Raw genomic sequence first — 18,235 nt, 5'->3', positions numbered from 1 at the left:
GGTGTGTAGTACCATTCCCTGTTGACAAAGAGTGCTCCAAAGCTGTCTTTGGCTGTCCTCTTGTCTCTTCCTCATGTGGTGATACATTAGCTCCAACAGCATAATCAGTCTCTTCTATTAAATTGTTTATATAATCCACCGTGGCTAAAAGCAATGACATTCCCAAATCCTCCAGACTAGTGACTTCTTCACTCTCCAGGTGACTCAGGATGAGCCTTCTCATTAACCAGCACAAAGCTTTTACCTCCTCACTGGGCTGAAGTCCTAGCTCCTCACTGACTGCACCCAGATCAGTGGCTGATAAAGTTACAAATTTCTTCTCAACGTCAGCCAGTAGCAATTCCTACTCACTGTTCATGGTTATTCAGTCTTTGGGTTACTCACAGCTGAGGTGAAGCGAGCACTTGGTTTATTTTCCTTTCCTGTGCGTCTGACATAGAAACAAGGCCAAGCGACTCAACTATGAGCGAAAACATAGGGACTGGGGTGAAGAAAAATGGCAGCAGGAACTCTAGACTGATGAGTCAAAATTGAGTATTTGTAGCAAAAGGCAGTTTGTTCGCCGAAGGGCTGGAGAGCGGTACAGTAATGAGCGTCTGCAGGCAACAGTGAAGCATGGTGGAGGTTCCCTGCAAGCTTGGGACTGCATTTCTGCAAATAGAGTTGGAGGTTTGGTCAGGAGTAATGGTGTCCTCAATGCTGAGAAATACAGGCAGATATCTATAGTGCAATACCATCAGGGAGCCGTATGATTGGCACCAAATTTATTCTGTAGCAGGACAATGACCCCAAACATACAGCCAACGTCATTAGGAACTAGCTTCAGAGTAAAGACGAACAAGAAGTCCTAGAAGCAATGGTATGGCCCCCAACAGAGCCCTGATCTCAACATCATGGAGTCTGTCTGGGATTGCATGAAGACACAGAATGATTTTAGGAAGCCTAGATCCACAGAAGATCTGTGGTTGGTTCTCCAAGATGTTTGAAACAACTCACCAGCAGGGTTCCTTCAAAAACTGTGTGCAAGTATACCGAGAACAATTGATGCTGTTTTGAAGGCAAATTGTGGTCACACCAAATATTGATTTGATTTAGATTTCTCTTTTGTTCATTCACTGCATTTTGTTCATGCCATGACCCATGCTGTGCATGGTGTTTTTTTTTTGTTGAAGGTTCCCCTTGTGTGTTGTCTTTGTCTGTTTTTTGTCATGTCCTGTTTTATTTTGAAGGTTCATGTTATGTTTCTTTGTTTGCTTTACTTCCTGTGTTTTCCCGCCCTTGTGATTGTCTGATGTGTTTCACCTGTGTGTCATTAGTGTTCCTGCCTTGTGTATATAAGTCCGTGTCTTCTCCCCAGTCTTTGTTAGGTCGTTGTCTGTGTTTACCCCGTTGTCAGTGATACCTTGCCACTAGTAAGTGTTTTCCCTTGGTTTGTCTTTGCTCATGTCCGTGCTATGTTCCCTGTGAGTGTTTCCTTGTATTGTCATTGTCTCGAGCCATGCCACAGTCCATGTAAGTTTGTTTTCTGGTGTTGTCTTTGTCAATCAGCCATGTCACATTCTTTGTAAGCGTTTGTTCCGTGTTTCCCTATGTTGCCATCGTGTTCTGTGTTAACCCCATTTACCTTTGTGATTGTTTTTCCTTAGTTCCCAGAGTTTTGGTTTAGTTTCCTTAAGTTGAATAAATTTGTTAATTTGAACCAGCGCCCCCTTGTGTGTCTGCATCTGGGTTCAACCTATAGCTCCTTTAAATCCCCACCTCCCTGACAATTCATTGATGAAAATAAACTACTAACACTTCCATTTCTGAAAGCATTCTTAGTTTACAGCATTTTTATAACACCAGCATAACACTTTGGCACATACTGTGTGTCATGTTGTGTTTTTGCCAATGACTGAAACCAGATTTGTGACACAAATAATTTTTTATTCATTAACAAATGTTTTGAAATGGTTTTATTGGAAAGTGGAAGGATGTATGATCAAAGGGCAACCAGACTTCACACTCCCTGACGAAGGCTCCCAGCCGAAATGCGTTGGAGCATTTTTAACTTCTTCAGCCATGTAATTTAATAAAGGCTTTTTAATACTTTTTCTTGAATTAAGATGAGTGCCTTGGTATTTTTTCCTTTTGGCAACTGGACTTGGTCGGAGAAACTTAAAAACATTTTGAAACGGAGAGGCAGAGACAATAAATTGGTCCTCGCTACATGAGGCTATCACACAACAGTGAAAGGTTGACACTGAAAGGTTTTCTCACCTGAAATGTTTTGTTAAATGTTATCTCATACATCGGTTGGCTGTAAAATAGTTGAGCGAGATGCTGCATAATTCAGCGAGCCTTGGCATAAACCTTGAAGGGGTGTGGTACACGTGTAGTTCCAGTAATTCCTTCTGTGCTCAGCTCAACTCCATCAGCAACAGAGAAAGAGAACTTCTGTAGTAAACCAACAAGAAACAGGAACAGCTCCATCTTGGCGAGGCCTTCTCCGAGACACACACGTTTCCCTGAAGAGTCCACAAACACAAACACAAAGGAAGGTTTAAGAGCTCTGGATGAAACTTATATTCTGGTTCAGGAGGTGCCAAAGGTTGAGGTGAATGTGGTTTACCTGCAGAGAAAGGCAGGAGAGCCTCTTTCTTCACAAACTTTCCCTCAGCATCTAGAAAATGTTCCGGGTTGAAGCTGTCTGGAGTCTCCCATTCAGTCTTGTCGAACAGCACAGAGGTCAGGTTGGGCAACACAGACGTACCCTAAGAAACAAGATTCGTAGGTCAAGCATTGCTGCAACAACACTTTTTCATTCCTCAAAAACTTTCAGTAGGTAATGCTGCTAAGACTTAAAACGACTGTGTATGAAATGCACCTTGGGTATGAAGTAACCACCCAGTGTTGTGTCCTTGGCGGCCATTCTGAGTCCATTGAGAGGAACAATGTTTCCAACCCTCTGGATCTCGTGGATGACAGCATCAGTGTAGGGCAGGTTGGCTCTGTCAGCCATGGCGGGCTGGCGGGCCTGTCCGATGACTCTGTCTATCTCTTCCTGGACTTTGCCTAGAAATACAAGAAAATTGAAGGAATGTGACTATTGCCTTAAGACAGACTTTAAAAAATGTGAAGCTTTCCTTTTGTTTCCTCTAAAGCAGTGGTCCCCAACCTTTTCTGTACCATGGCCTAGTTTAATATCTGACAATTTTTTCACGGCCCAGTCTAAAGGTGTAGCAGATAAAAACAAAATAAAATGATAAGATCGACATTAAAAACTGTGGTATTTTCTCTTTAATAATAATAATAACAATAATAATGAACTGGCCACAAAATAAATGACGTTTTCAAAATAAAACGTCATTAAGACTCGAAAAATAAATCAAATTATGTGAAAAAACAAAATAATGGAAATTATTTTTTCTTTCTGTGCAGCTCAGTACCAAATGACCATGGGTTGGGGATCAATGCTCTAAAGGTTAAACTAAAAACCGATGATTGAAGGCAACAGGTTGCTCCCAAAAAACATTTTCTCCTGCAGTAAGTTTTAGCTTTATTTATCTGAGTGGCCGTACTGCTCTGTTATCTCAAAGATTTATATACAAGCATACAGACATCAAACTTGAACATATTGCCTTTAAATGATAGTAAAATATTTTTTGTAATCTTTGACAGAGAAAATGACCCATATAAACAATCCCTGTTATTATTGGTCATTATTAGTATGTCAGTGTTGCTTTGTCAGTTGGTCTGTCAGTCCACCACTTTGGTCCAGACTGAAATATCTCACCAACTACTGAATGGATTGCCACCCATTGGTTTGTGGACTGCATTTTTATGCCTCAAGTTACGGATGATGGCCATTGCCATGTTGGCTTTTTGGAGCCAGAAGTGACCATGTTTGGGTGAGAGGGTGGAGCTGCCGTGGATCCACATTGCTGTGCCTCCATCCTGGTTGGATCTGACTGAGAACATGAGGAAACATGCGATTTGTAACCAAATCCCTGCTTTATAATCTATTTCCTTCTAAATGGGAACTAAACATCATGCAACATCATGCTACAAAAGAAGACTTGAAACAAGCGAACAAAATTATGACACAACTGTTTACTGAGGTAATAAATCAAATGAGAAGTAGGGTAATTTTCTCATGAACTTGCAGACAATCTGACTTTTTTTTGCAACCAGTAGAGTTGCCCCTTGCTGGCCCTTAGACAGAATGCAGGTTTAAGGCACTTCCGCATTCACACCCAGAAGGTCCATCCACTCATTAAACTGTCTGTGGTTGTTTTTTCAGTTGGCTCATTATAGAGCCTAGCATGTCACCTACCCTGGATATCAGGGTTTTTGATGAGGAAAACCAAAGCCCATCGTAAAGTGATGGAGGTTGTCTCAGTTCCAGCCAGGAACAGATCCAGAGAACACAGGGCCAGATTGGTCTCAGTGAAGCCCAGCTCAGTCTCTTTGTGCTAGTCAAAAATGCAGAGAGGACACAGCTGATTGACAGGAGGGGCTACAAAGTGCAATATTATTTCTCCCCCCAAGACTGTTCTGCCTACACCTGCTATATCGTGCTATGATTGGCAAGTACTTGTTGCCTCTATGTGAGTATGAAAGAGTCTATTTTAACCCAAATCCTAATATTTTCCTAAACCTAATCAAGTGGTTTTGGTGCCTAAACCTAACCTGCGACTGAAAATTGAAAATAATAAACAAACAAAACAAAAAAACAATGACAATAAGTCAATGTTTGGTTTCACGTTAGATGCAATCCGGCATGATAGTCTGGTGTTTGACTCATTTATCCACCACAACGGTGGAGCCCCTCCCCACATTGGTCCTTATACTGCCAGTAAAAGGCATTCTGACCAATGAGCACTAGCCAATCACAGTGCAGTAGGGCTGGGTCTAGGTGAAACAGTCTTGGGGGAAAGACAAAGGTGTGCGCAATGCATTTGTCACATACGTTTTCCATTTCAATGATGAAAGCGTCAATGTAGTCCCGGGGATTGTTGTAGTCCAGGTCCTTCTTGTGGCTCTTCACCTCCTCGCTGATGAAGTCTTGGAGTGTGTTGAAGTAGCTGAACATTTTGTTGTGAGGACCTGGCAAGTGCTTCATCACTCTCGGGAATGACTGATACAGCTATTCAGAAGAAACAAGAAAGTAAATGAGAGAAACTTTCATTCACATCATTGTTCATCTTTTGTGATAAGTTATGAGCATCGTCACTGGTCACTGGTTCCACAATCCCACCAGAATGCAATCTCTGAGCTAATGAGATATTACTGACGTACCAAACCCCATGTCGAGCCCTCCAGAAAAATAACTTCGGACAGATACTTCAGCAGGATCTGGAATTTATGGTCGCTGTATTCAAATCGTTTCCCCATCACCAGCTGGCAAATGATGTTTGACGCAGCATTGTTGAAGAGATCTGTTGGGTTGAATGGTTCACCTGGAGGAAAGGAGGACACTGTTTAGACAATTGCTGAAGAGCTGACATGGATGACTGTGATTATAATTTATACTCATTTTGCACCACCTTTTTCCTTCTCTATCTCCTCTTGCAGGTGTCGGCTCTCCTCACAGATACTCTGCTCCATGGTGTTTTTGCCCAGGCCAAAGGTACGTAAGGTAGACAAAGCAAAGCGCCGCTGTCTCTTCCATATTTCTCCATTGCTTGTGAACAGACCATCTAAACACAAACATGCAGAGGAAATAGGGTTAATGGTTCAGGAAGACTATTTTCTGCACAGCATGAGACAAGAGATTTGAACACCTGTGGTTCCTGAGTAAAATCTTTCGCTGACTGCATTGTATGGTCGATCCACAAAGTTCTCGGCTTGTGCTACAATGGCTTCTTTCACCATCTTGTATCCACACAGAAGCACCATCTTGTCCCTGCCGAGGCGGACGCTGAACACATTCCCATAGATGTCAGCCAGCTGCAGGCAATACATCAAGGAACAGTGAAGAACAGTAATGAACACTTTACTGCATCATATGAACTTTTGGATGACAAACAAATGGGCCACCAGTTGTGCCGAATGTGCGTGGAGGTCAGAATATGCATTTATATTTACAATTCCACCACCAGCTGTCAGTATCTGCTGCTGCAGAACTAATAAAAGTAATTGAAATGATTTCCATTTTTTAAATTTATTGCCAAAGTTAAACATGTTGTTATTGTTTACATTTGCCACATCCTGAGAGGAATTACACCATCCAGTGAAGCACCTTGAACTGTAAATTCAGTTAAGTTCATCGGATGAATCAAATCTAAATGTATTAGAATGTCTCCATAAAATTCACACATAAAAATGAAAACTTGCACAGCAAATATTTATTGAAAAATTAAACTAGAAAGCACTTCAAAGCGCTTTAACAAATCTACAAACATATTAATAAAGGCCTTTCGCAATGATACCACTGTAAAGTGAAACCTTCTTAATATTTACCTTGGTAAAATATTTGTGCGGATGTTTGTTGTCCATACTCAAGAAATTTCCAACAAAAGGAAGACCCAATGGTCCTGGAGGAAAATTCGGAGGGTTCTTGTTTTTGAGGAAGTCTGCTATTACGATGAAAACAAAAATAAACAGGAATATCCCCTTGAGGTCAAAACTCAGCAAAAAGTTATCAAGCCACATTGCTGAAGAGAGTTGAAGCAGCAGCAGGAGGAAGGTTGGAGCTTCTCCAGGCTTTTGTCCTCCTCACTTGAAAAACCTGTTGTTTAATAATGCCTGTAAGTACAAAGGTGCTTGTGATAGTGTTCTTACATAACCACCTACAGACATGCCTCCTTTTCCCTTGACACGCAAGACCACTATTATATGATAAAAACTAAATTAATGATCTAGCACATGATTCACAGAATGTTCTCTTACATTAACCATTAACAGAACAATAAATTAATTTTACCTGAACATAGTGATATCACGGCAATCATTCATTAACACGTCCATCTCAACTCAGCAGTCAGTGATGTAAGATTTTGTTTGGATTTTCTTAGTGTAAACAGAATTAAACCAACAATACAAAGTGCAGTTGGAATAAAAGGCCTCTAACTGATCCACTGTGCTGTTCATGTCAATAGCAATCAGAGGATGAGTCTGTATTCTATTAGAATAATAGAAATGTAAGTCAAGCTGCTACACAGCTAAGAAATTTAGCATCATGGTCACTGGACAGAAAGAGCTCCCTGTGGGTTCAGATGAAGGATCACTTTTCAAACTTTATTCTCTTACAATCACTTATGTTTTCACAAAGGTTTTCAAAATATGAAAAACGCTGACAAACATTACACAATTGTCAATACTTTTTGCAAACACTGTGTGATTGTGTTAAAGGTATAATAACATTTCCATATTAAAATGACTAAAAAGAACTGGACCTATGTTATGTATTTGATGAGTTGTGTACTCACATTATCCCAAATGTTTCCAACAGTGTTCAATCTTCGAGAAACTGTAATTTTATTTGAGTTCATGGTGCATTTCATATCCCCTTTACGCCCTTCATTTGTATAACTTCAAGGGAAACATGGGAGACTCCAGATGATGCGGGGAAGGAATTCAGGATATGTAACTAAACATAACATGAATAAACGTTGACATGTTGTCTCCTCTGTGAACATTTGTGCCTGAGTCATGCAAATAGATTTTCATGGGCAATGGTGGTTGTTGAAAAGTGAAGAAAGCACCTCCCATGTTACTTCAGGACATCATCAAAATCTTTTTTTATTGTTTCCATTGAGAGACCCGTAACCGTAAAACTACATTTTGTGTGTTTAAGTTTATGAAGCTCACCGCCATAGTGTGCTCCTACCTCTGTGGTCTCACCTTTTCAACAACAAACAAAATGTTGTGAATTAATAAATGCAAACAGACAACTCTGGGATATAACGAAAAACTTTTTTTTATTTAAGAACTAAAGAAAATGTCAGGCCGGCACACAATAAGGACTCAGATGCAGAGACTTAAACGATCACAGCTTTTATTACGCACGAAATCCCAGACCTCTTCAATGAGCAAAGAAATCAGCAGCTATGAAATTATCTAAGATATATATATATATATATATATATATGTAGCCAAGTGAACAGGGGTTACTGTATTTTTTTCTTTGTGTTAGCTGAGCTCTAATTGAGTGTGTACTGTCACTTTAGGGCCAGCCAGGTTGAAAATCCCATGGGAACCAGGAAATCACACGAGACGTGATAACCCCTGCGAACCGTTGTCTTCCTAACGCAAATAATGGCGGAGAGGTGTATTTCATGTCTGTAAGTGTTGTTAAGTTTGAACCGTGAAAGGCGGGTGTAACAGAGGAAATACATTGAAGAGTTAGAGCGGACTGATAAATCAGCTGTCTGACGGGCTTGTGTGACTGAAGACGTAGTTTTATTTCTCATTTGTCGAGAGTTTGTGTCTTGTCTCCAGCCGTCCTAGACGACCACGGGTCAGCGTAAGTGTCATGTAGTTTATTGAAATATTAGTTACCGTTATATTCTCTGTTTTAAAACGTTGTTCACAAAGTTATATGTTGTTACCCGTGCAGAGGGGAGACAGAGAGCGGAGTGTGCGTGTGGCTGCATCCAGGTGCAGGGTGAGGCTCTCAAGCTACGAGTTAGAGTAAGTGTCCACATGATTTTGTTTTCTGAGTGTACTGTGAGTTCATTAAAGGTCATGGTAAAAACATAATGTGCAAAGAGATATATAAAAGTGTGCATTAAAGTTAATTCATGGTGTGTATAAATTAAATTCATGAAGTTTCCTGGGTTAAAAACCTAATGTGTACTGTGAAATGTCTGATGAAATAATGAGAGTGGCTTAAAAATGTGTTAATGTATTTTATTTCCTGTTTACATAGGAATTGGCCACTGCTGTTGTTTGTTTGGTTTGATTTTGCTTGTTTTATACTGAGACATTCAGAATATATTTAAGAAAGACAGGAAAGAATTTGTTTTATTTTTCTTATTTTTGACTGTTACAAACATCTTTCTCAAAATTAGAGAATTAATGCTGTACTCGTTTGAGGGCAGTCGGGGTATTAAAGATCCTACTAAAAAGTATTTTTGTGTCCAGTCTCCTCCCTCATTGACCTGGCCACATATATATATATATATATATATATATATATATATATATATATAAAGATATTCACAATAATGCTGAACTATCTAAGAAAGGAAAAGAAATAACAAAAAGCGCTCTAGCAGAGGATAATAACAAAATAACAGAAACACAATGATAACTACTACGAACTGAAATTACTCCCGAGGGAGAAGAGCACAACAGAGTATCAGAAAACAAAACCTGACTGGAAAATCTCACAAAATGAAAATCACTCTAAGAAAACAGAGGAATACTATCGCTAAGTAAGAAAAGTCTAAAACAAAAAACTCTCTTAATGAGGACTACAAAACGGGTTAGCTAGGACAAACGAAAAATGTCAAAATCTGAACCATTAAACTTACAAACAAAAAACACTCACGAAGAGGACTATGGAACACGTGGACAAGATACTGTGACAATGGGAACGGGACAAAGACAGGCACGGGTGAATCGGCTCTCGGACTAAGACACACTGGCGCAAGACAAGGGAGACGCAGACTATTTAACAGTTTTTTCCAGTCCATGTCAACAATGGACACTTGGGATCCTGTATCCCATAACACTATAGTTTGAACCCCTCCCAGGTTACACTGGACAAAACTGCGTCCTACTAACTTTGCTTTGCTTTCTCCTTGACAGTGGGGCTTGGCTAGTTAGTATAGCAACATGGTTTAACTTGTTATTAGCAACTTCTATTTTGCAAGTGCTGGCAGTAGTATCTCTTCTAGACAGCCAATAGCCCAATGTTCACTGCTGCCACATTTGTAACAGTGTGTACATTTTTCCTCTGGGTTTGATTTTTCACATTCAGAACACTTTCTTGGGTTTCGTTTAACAGTACCAGCGAAGTTGTTCTGCTTTATTTTGGCTGTTGTGTCATCCTCTCTCTTTCTGTTTGCTTGACTGAGGCTAGCAACCTGTGTGGTGAAGGTCTGCAGCGCTTCACATATTACTTTATTACCAGCATCAAGCTTCTCAAGAATAGGATTGGATTTAGCTGTGTGGTTCTTATCCTTCTTTACACCACTCACCTGCTGCACTTTACTGCCCTCCACTTCGTGGACCATGGCTACTTTTACTCTCTTTTGTTTGGTAACAGATGAAAGTTTACTCCTCCTCTCCATTTCCACACTGTATGCAGCGCTTATTTTCTCCAGTAATACTTCATCCTGTACAGATTGATCTTGGAGGTAAGGCATGCTATCTGCAAGTACAGCCTCATCTTGTAGTCCTGTCAACAATGTTTGCAAAAACTGAGTCTGTATGAGTTCAGGGTTATACTTCAGTCCTATCTTTGCATGTTCAGATGCAAACAAAACTTTCTGTCTGAGGTCCATGGTGCGAATTAGAAACTACACAGGGGATTCTCCTGACTCTTGGACAGCACATGTCAGTGAGTGATAAAGTTCTGTGGCATCTTTCTCTATGAAGTGAGTCCTGAGGATTTGTCTTAAAGAGTTCAGTGATAGGTCTTATCTGCTCTCCAAATCACTCCTTAATTTGACTTTAGGTGCAATAGACTGGATCACTGCTTCTACAATCTCACCGTCATCATAGCCTTTTTGTAGTCCACGTTCAATCTGTCTTTCAAGGCTTGTGAAGTTCAGTTTATCCTTTCGTCCCACTTCAACAATTTGGTCAATAATCCTGAAATCTTTCCTATACATGGGATGCAGACTGACTTGGCTTTTGATTTGCGTTGAGTCTCTTTCTGAGCCTGTTAAGATGCTTGGTCTCTGTGGTGACAAAGTTGGCTGGTGTGTAGTACCATTCCCTGTTGACAAAGAGTGCTCCAAAGCTGTCTTTGGCTGTCCTCTTGTCTCTTCCTCATGTGGTGATACATTAGCTCCAACAGCATAATCAGTCTCTTCTATTAAATTGTTTATATAATCCACCGTGGCTAAAAGCAATGACATTCCCAAATCCTCCAGACTAGTGACTTCTTCACTCTCCAGGTGACTCAGGATGAGCCTTCTCATTAACCAGCACAAAGCTTTTACCTCCTCACTGGGCTGAAGTCCTAGCTCCTCACTGACTGCACCCAGATCAGTGGCTGATAAAGTTACAAATTTCTTCTCAACGTCAGCCAGTAGCAATTCCTACTCACTGTTCATGGTTATTCAGTCTTTGGGTTACTCACAGCTGAGGTGAAGCGAGCACTTGGTTTATTTTCCTTTCCTGTGCGTCTGACATAGAAACAAGGCCAAGCGACTCAACTATGAGCGAAAACATAGGGACTGGGGTGAAGAAAAATGGCAGCAGGAACTCTAGACTGATGAGTCAAAATTGAGTATTTGTAGCAAAAGGCAGTTTGTTCGCCGAAGGGCTGGAGAGCGGTACAGTAATGAGCGTCTGCAGGCAACAGTGAAGCATGGTGGAGGTTCCCTGCAAGCTTGGGACTGCATTTCTGCAAATAGAGTTGGAGGTTTGGTCAGGAGTAATGGTGTCCTCAATGCTGAGAAATACAGGCAGATATCTATAGTGCAATACCATCAGGGAGCCGTATGATTGGCACCAAATTTATTCTGTAGCAGGACAATGACCCCAAACATACAGCCAACGTCATTAGGAACTAGCTTCAGAGTAAAGACGAACAAGAAGTCCTAGAAGCAATGGTATGGCCCCCAACAGAGCCCTGATCTCAACATCATGGAGTCTGTCTGGGATTGCATGAAGACACAGAATGATTTTAGGAAGCCTAGATCCACAGAAGATCTGTGGTTGGTTCTCCAAGATGTTTGAAACAACTCACCAGCAGGGTTCCTTCAAAAACTGTGTGCAAGTATACCGAGAACAATTGATGCTGTTTTGAAGGCAAATTGTGGTCACACCAAATATTGATTTGATTTAGATTTCTCTTTTGTTCATTCACTGCATTTTGTTCATGCCATGACCCATGCTGTGCATGGTGTTTTTTTTTTGTTGAAGGTTCCCCTTGTGTGTTGTCTTTGTCTGTTTTTTGTCATGTCCTGTTTTATTTTGAAGGTTCATGTTATGTTTCTTTGTTTGCTTTACTTCCTGTGTTTTCCCGCCCTTGTGATTGTCTGATGTGTTTCACCTGTGTGTCATTAGTGTTCCTGCCTTGTGTATATAAGTCCGTGTCTTCTCCCCAGTCTTTGTTAGGTCGTTGTCTGTGTTTACCCCGTTGTCAGTGATACCTTGCCACTAGTAAGTGTTTTCCCTTGGTTTGTCTTTGCTCATGTCCGTGCTATGTTCCCTGTGAGTGTTTCCTTGTATTGTCATTGTCTCGAGCCATGCCACAGTCCATGTAAGTTTGTTTTCTGGTGTTGTCTTTGTCAATCAGCCATGTCACATTCTTTGTAAGCGTTTGTTCCGTGTTTCCCTATGTTGCCATCGTGTTCTGTGTTAACCCCATTTACCTTTGTGATTGTTTTTCCTTAGTTCCCAGAGTTTTGGTTTAGTTTCCTTAAGTTGAATAAATTTGTTAATTTGAACCAGCGCCCCCTTGTGTGTCTGCATCTGGGTTCAACCTATAGCTCCTTTAAATCCCCACCTCCCTGACAATTCATTGATGAAAATAAACTACTAACACTTCCATTTCTGAAAGCATTCTTAGTTTACAGCATTTTTATAACACCAGCATAACACTTTGGCACATACTGTGTGTCATGTTGTGTTTTTGCCAATGACTGAAACCAGATTTGTGACACAAATAATTTTTTATTCATTAACAAATGTTTTGAAATGGTTTTATTGGAAAGTGGAAGGATGTATGATCAAAGGGCAACCAGACTTCACACTCCCTGACGAAGGCTCCCAGCCGAAATGCGTTGGAGCATTTTTAACTTCTTCAGCCATGTAATTTAATAAAGGCTTTTTAATACTTTTTCTTGAATTAAGATGAGTGCCTTGGTATTTTTTCCTTTTGGCAACTGGACTTGGTCGGAGAAACTTAAAAACATTTTGAAACGGAGAGGCAGAGACAATAAATTGGTCCTCGCTACATGAGGCTATCACACAACAGTGAAAGGTTGACACTGAAAGGTTTTCTCACCTGAAATGTTTTGTTAAATGTTATCTCATACATCGGTTGGCTGTAAAATAGTTGAGCGAGATGCTGCATAATTCAGCGAGCCTTGGCATAAACCTTGAAGGGGTGTGGTACACGTGTAGTTCCAGTAATTCCTTCTGTGCTCAGCTCAACTCCATCAGCAACAGAGAAAGAGAACTTCTGTAGTAAACCAACAAGAAACAGGAACAGCTCCATCTTGGCGAGGCCTTCTCCGAGACACACACGTTTCCCTGAAGAGTCCACAAACACAAACACAAAGGAAGGTTTAAGAGCTCTGGATGAAACTTATATTCTGGTTCAGGAGGTGCCAAAGGTTGAGGTGAATGTGGTTTACCTGCAGAGAAAGGCAGGAGAGCCTCTTTCTTCACAAACTTTCCCTCAGCATCTAGAAAATGTTCCGGGTTGAAGCTGTCTGGAGTCTCCCATTCAGTCTTGTCGAACAGCACAGAGGTCAGGTTGGGCAACACAGACGTACCCTAAGAAACAAGATTCGTAGGTCAAGCATTGCTGCAACAACACTTTTTCATTCCTCAAAAACTTTCAGTAGGTAATGCTGCTAAGACTTAAAACGACTGTGTATGAAATGCACCTTGGGTATGAAGTAACCACCCAGTGTTGTGTCCTTGGCGGCCATTCTGAGTCCATTGAGAGGAACAATGTTTCCAACCCTCTGGATCTCGTGGATGACAGCATCAGTGTAGGGCAGGTTGGCTCTGTCAGCCATGGCGGGCTGGCGGGCCTGTCCGATGACTCTGTCTATCTCTTCCTGGACTTTGCCTAGAAATACAAGAAAATTGAAGGAATGTGACTATTGCCTTAAGACAGACTTTAAAAAATGTGAAGCTTTCCTTTTGTTTCCTCTAAAGCAGTGGTCCCCAACCTTTTCTGTACCATGGCCTAGTTTAATATCTGACAATTTTTTCACGGCCCAGTCTAAAGGTGTAGCAGATAAAAACAAAATAAAATGATAAGATCGACATTAAAAACTGTGGTATTTTCTCTTTAATAATAATAATAACAATAATAATGAACTGGCCACAAAATAAATGATGTTTTCAAAATAAAACGTCATTAAGACTCGAAAAATAAATCAAATTATGTGAAAAAACAAAATAATGGAAATTATTTTTTCTTTCTGTCCAGCTCAGTACCAAATGACCATGGGTTGGGGATCAATGCTCTAAAGGTTAAACTAAAAACCGATGATTGAAGGCAACAGGTTGCTCCCAAAAAACATTTTCTCCTGCAGTAAGTTTTAGCTTTATTTATCTGAGTGGCCGTACTGCTCTGTTATCTCAAAGATTTATATACAAGCATACAGACATCAAACTTGAACATATTGCCTTTAAATGATAGTAAAATATTTTTTGTAATCTTTGACAGAGAAAATGACCCATATAAACAATCCCTGTTATTATTGGTCATTATTAGTATGTCAGTGTTGCTTTGTCAGTTGGTCTGTCAGTCCACCACTTTGGTCCAGACTGAAATATCTCACCAACTACTGAATGGATTGCCACCCATTGGTTTGTGGACTGCATTTTTATGCCTCAAGTTACGGATGATGGCCATTGCCATGTTGGCTTTTTGGAGCCAGAAGTGACCATGTTTGGGTGAGAGGGTGGAGCTGCCGTGGATCCACATTGCTGTGCCTCCATCCTGGTTGGATCTGACTGAGAACATGAGGAAACATGCGATTTGTAACCAAATCCCTGCTTTATAATCTATTTCCTTCTAAATGGGAACTAAACATCATGCAACATCATGCTACAAAAGAAGACTTGAAACAAGCGAACAAAATTATGACACAACTGTTTACTGAGGTAATAAATCAAATGAGAAGTAGGGTAATTTTCTCATGAACTTGCAGACAATCTGACTTTTTTTTGCAACCAGTAGAGTTGCCCCTTGCTGGCCCTTAGACAGAATGCAGGTTTAAGGCACTTCCGCATTCACACCCAGAAGGTCCATCCACTCATTAAACTGTCTGTGGTTGTTTTTTCAGTTGGCTCATTATAGAGCCTAGCGTGTCACCTACCCTGGATATCAGGGTTTTTGATGAGGAAAACCAAAGCCCATCGTAAAGTGATGGAGGTTGTCTCAGTTCCAGCCAGGAACAGATCCAGAGAACACAGGGCCAGATTGGTCTCAGTGAAGCCCAGCTCAGTCTCTTTGTGCTAGTCAAAAATGCAGAGAGGACACAGCTGATTGACAGGAGGGGCTACAAAGTGCAATATTATTTCTCCCCCCAAGACTGTTCTGCCTACACCTGCTATATCGTGCTATGATTGGCAAGTACTTGTTGCCTCTATGTGAGTATGAAAGAGTCTATTTTAACCCAAATCCTAATATTTTCCTAAACCTAATCAAGTGGTTTTGGTGCCTAAACCTAACCTGCGACTGAAAATTGAAAATAATAAACAAACAAAACAAAAAAACAATGACAATAAGTCAATGTTTGGTTTCACGTTAGATGCAATCCGGCATGATAGTCTGGTGTTTGACTCATTTATCCACCACAACGGTGGAGCCCCTCCCCACATTGGTCCTTATACTGCCAGTAAAAGGCATTCTGACCAATGAGCACTAGCCAATCACAGTGCAGTAGGGCTGGGTCTAGGTGAAACAGTCTTGGGGGAAAGACAAAGGTGTGCGCAATGCATTTGTCACATACGTTTTCCATTTCAATGATGAAAGCGTCAATGTAGTCCCGGGGATTGTTGTAGTCCAGGTCCTTCTTGTGGCTCTTCACCTCCTCGCTGATGAAGTCTTGGAGTGTGTTGAAGTAGCTGAACATTTTGTTGTGAGGACCTGGCAAGTGCTTCATCACTCTCGGGAATGACTGATACAGCTATTCAGAAGAAACAAGAAAGTAAATGAGAGAAACTTTCATTCACATCATTGTTCATCTTTTGTGATAAGTTATGAGCATCGTCACTGGTCACTGGTTCCACAATCCCACCAGAATGCAATCTCTGAGCTAATGAGATATTACTGACGTACCAAACCCCATGTTGAGCCCTCCAGAAAAATAACTTCGGACAGATACTTCAGCAGGATCTGGAATTTATGGTCGCTGTATTCAAATCGTTTCCCCATCACCAGCTGGCAAATGATGTTTGACGCAGCATTGTTGAAGAGATCTGTTGGGTTGAATGGTTCACCTGGAGGAAAGGAGGACACTGTTTAGACAATTGCTGAAGAGCTGACATGGATGACTGTGATTATAATTTATACTCATTTTGCACCACCTTTTTCCTTCTCTATCTCCTCTTGCAGGTGTCGGATCTCCTCACAGATACTCTGCTCCATGGTGTTTTTGCCCAGGCCAAAGGTACGTAAGGTAGACAAAGCAAAGCGCCGCTGTCTCTTCCATATTTCTCCATTGCTTGTGAACAGACCATCTAAACACAAACATGCAGAGGAAATAGGGTTAATGGTTCAGGAAGACTATTTTCTGCACAGCATGAGACAAGAGATTTGAACACCTGTGGTTCCTGAGTAAAATCTTTCGCTGACTGCATTGTATGGTCGATCCACAAAGTTCTTGGCTTGTGCTACAATGGCTTCTTTCACCATCTTGTATCCACACAGAAGCACCAGCTTGTCACTGCCGAGGCGGACGCTGAACACATTCCCATAGATGTCAGCCAGCTGCAGACAATACATCAAGGAACAGTGAAGAACAGTAATGAACACTTTACTGCATCATATGAACTTTTGGATGACAGACAAATGGGCCACCAGTTGTGCCGAATGTGCGTGGAGGTCAGAATAAGCATTTATATTTACAATTCCACCACCAGCTGTCAGTATCTGCTGCTGTAGAACTAATAAAAGTGACTGAAATGGTTTCCATTTTTAAAATTTATTGCCAAAGTTAAGCATGTTGTTATTGTCATGTCTCGTCAGATCTGTTAAGTGTTTTTGTTCACGAGCGTCAAGTATTGTCTTACACTTCCTGTTTTATTGTGAAACCATATCTCCTCTCGTTTCAGGCCCCTTGACTTCCCGGTGTTTTTCCTGCCTGTCTGATTGTCTACCCCGCCCTAATTGTCTCCACCTGTTCATTGTTACCTCGTGTATATATAGTTCGCGTCTCCCTTTGTCCTGTGCCAGATTGTCTCGTGCCATGTCCTTGTACCAAGCCGTGATTTATCCATCATTCTTGATCCTTGTCTCCTTGTTGTGCATAGTGTGTTTTTGAAAGTAAGTTCTTGTTGATTATTAGTATTTTTCTAGCTTTGTTCTTGATTTGTTGTTACTTTATTCTAGCCGATTGAGCCCTTTTTGAGTTAAGATTAGTCTTCCAAATTATCCTTAGCGTCTTTTGTTTGTACTTTTCTGCCATACTTTATGAGTTGTTGTTATATCCTGAGCGCCTTTTGTTAAATAAATCCCTGTTTTATTTTGAAACCTTGCTGTTGTGTCTGAGTCTGTATTTGAGTCCAGAAACCTCGTGCCTCTGGGCTTGTCAGTTATTGTTCACATTTGCCACATCCTGGTAGGAATTGCATCATCCAGTGAAGCATCTTCAACTTTAAAGTCAATAAAGTTCATCGGATTAATCAAATTTAAATGTATTAGAATGTCTCAATAAATTTCCTACAAAAAATGATAATTTGAACAGCAACAATTAATTGAAAAATGAAACTAGAAAGCACTTTCAAAGCGCTTTAACAAATCTAAAACATATATACACAAGCCTTTCGCAATGATACCAATGTAAAGTGAAACCTTCTTAATATTTACCTTGGTAAAATATTTGTGCGGATGTTTTTTGTCTATACTCCAGAAATTCCCAACAAAAGGAAGACCCAATGGTCCTGGAGGAAAATTCGGAGGGTTCTTGTATTTGAGGAAGTCTACTATTAGGATGAAAACAAAAATAAACAGGAATATCCCCTTGAGGTCAAAACTCAGCAAAAAATTATCAAGCCACATTGCTGAAGAGAGTTGAAGCAGCAGCAGCTGAAGGAGGGTCGGAGCTTCTCCAGGCTTTTGTCCTTCTTGCTTGAAAAACCTGTTGTTTTATAATGCCTGTTTGTACAAAGGTGCTTGTGATAGTGTTCTTACATAACCACCTGCAGACATGCCTCTTTT

The 18,235-nt window shown here is 40.7% G+C and overlaps 1 protein-coding gene across 1 annotated transcript; it reads right to left on the bottom strand.

Moving 5' to 3' along the window:
• Positions 1–2,013: 2,013 nt before the first annotated feature.
• On the bottom strand, positions 2,014–18,076 carry LOC121605474. The gene is made up of 19 exons (XM_041935390.1): positions 17,885–18,076; positions 16,621–16,786; positions 16,384–16,536; positions 16,136–16,296; positions 15,807–15,983; positions 15,171–15,309; positions 13,722–13,909; positions 13,467–13,608; positions 13,196–13,362; positions 8,535–8,604; positions 6,445–6,638; positions 5,766–5,931; positions 5,529–5,681; positions 5,281–5,441; positions 4,952–5,128; positions 4,316–4,454; positions 2,867–3,054; positions 2,612–2,753; positions 2,014–2,507 (listed from the first exon to the last, which is right to left on the bottom strand). The coding sequence occupies exons 1-19, from the start codon at positions 18,074–18,076 to the stop codon at positions 2,332–2,334; spliced, it is 3,051 nt and encodes a 1,016-aa protein (XP_041791324.1). The 3' UTR covers positions 2,014–2,331.
• Between the last annotated feature and the right edge of the window lie 159 nt (positions 18,077–18,235).

The sequence above is a fragment of the Chelmon rostratus genome, chromosome 4 (genome assembly GCF_017976325.1).
Source record: "Chelmon rostratus isolate fCheRos1 chromosome 4, fCheRos1.pri, whole genome shotgun sequence".
NCBI classification, from domain to species: domain Eukaryota; kingdom Metazoa; phylum Chordata; class Actinopteri; order Chaetodontiformes; family Chaetodontidae; genus Chelmon; species Chelmon rostratus.
Note: the sequence above shows the minus strand (reverse complement) of the source record. Positions and strands in the feature narration are given on the sequence as shown.

Excerpts from the sequence above, each read along its gene's own strand:
- LOC121605474 (XM_041935390.1), bottom strand. The coding sequence starts at position 18,076 with ATGTGGCTTGATAATTTTTTGCTGAGTTTTGACCTCAAGGGGATATTC. Across the intron at positions 5,129-5,280 it reads AGGGCTCGACATGGGGTTTG|CTGTATCAGTCATTCCCGAG; the intron begins GTACGTCAGTAA and ends TCTTCTGAATAG. Across the intron at positions 2,508-2,611 it reads TCTCCTGCCTTTCTCTGCAG|GGAAACGTGTGTGTCTCGGA; the intron begins GTAAACCACATT and ends TGGACTCTTCAG.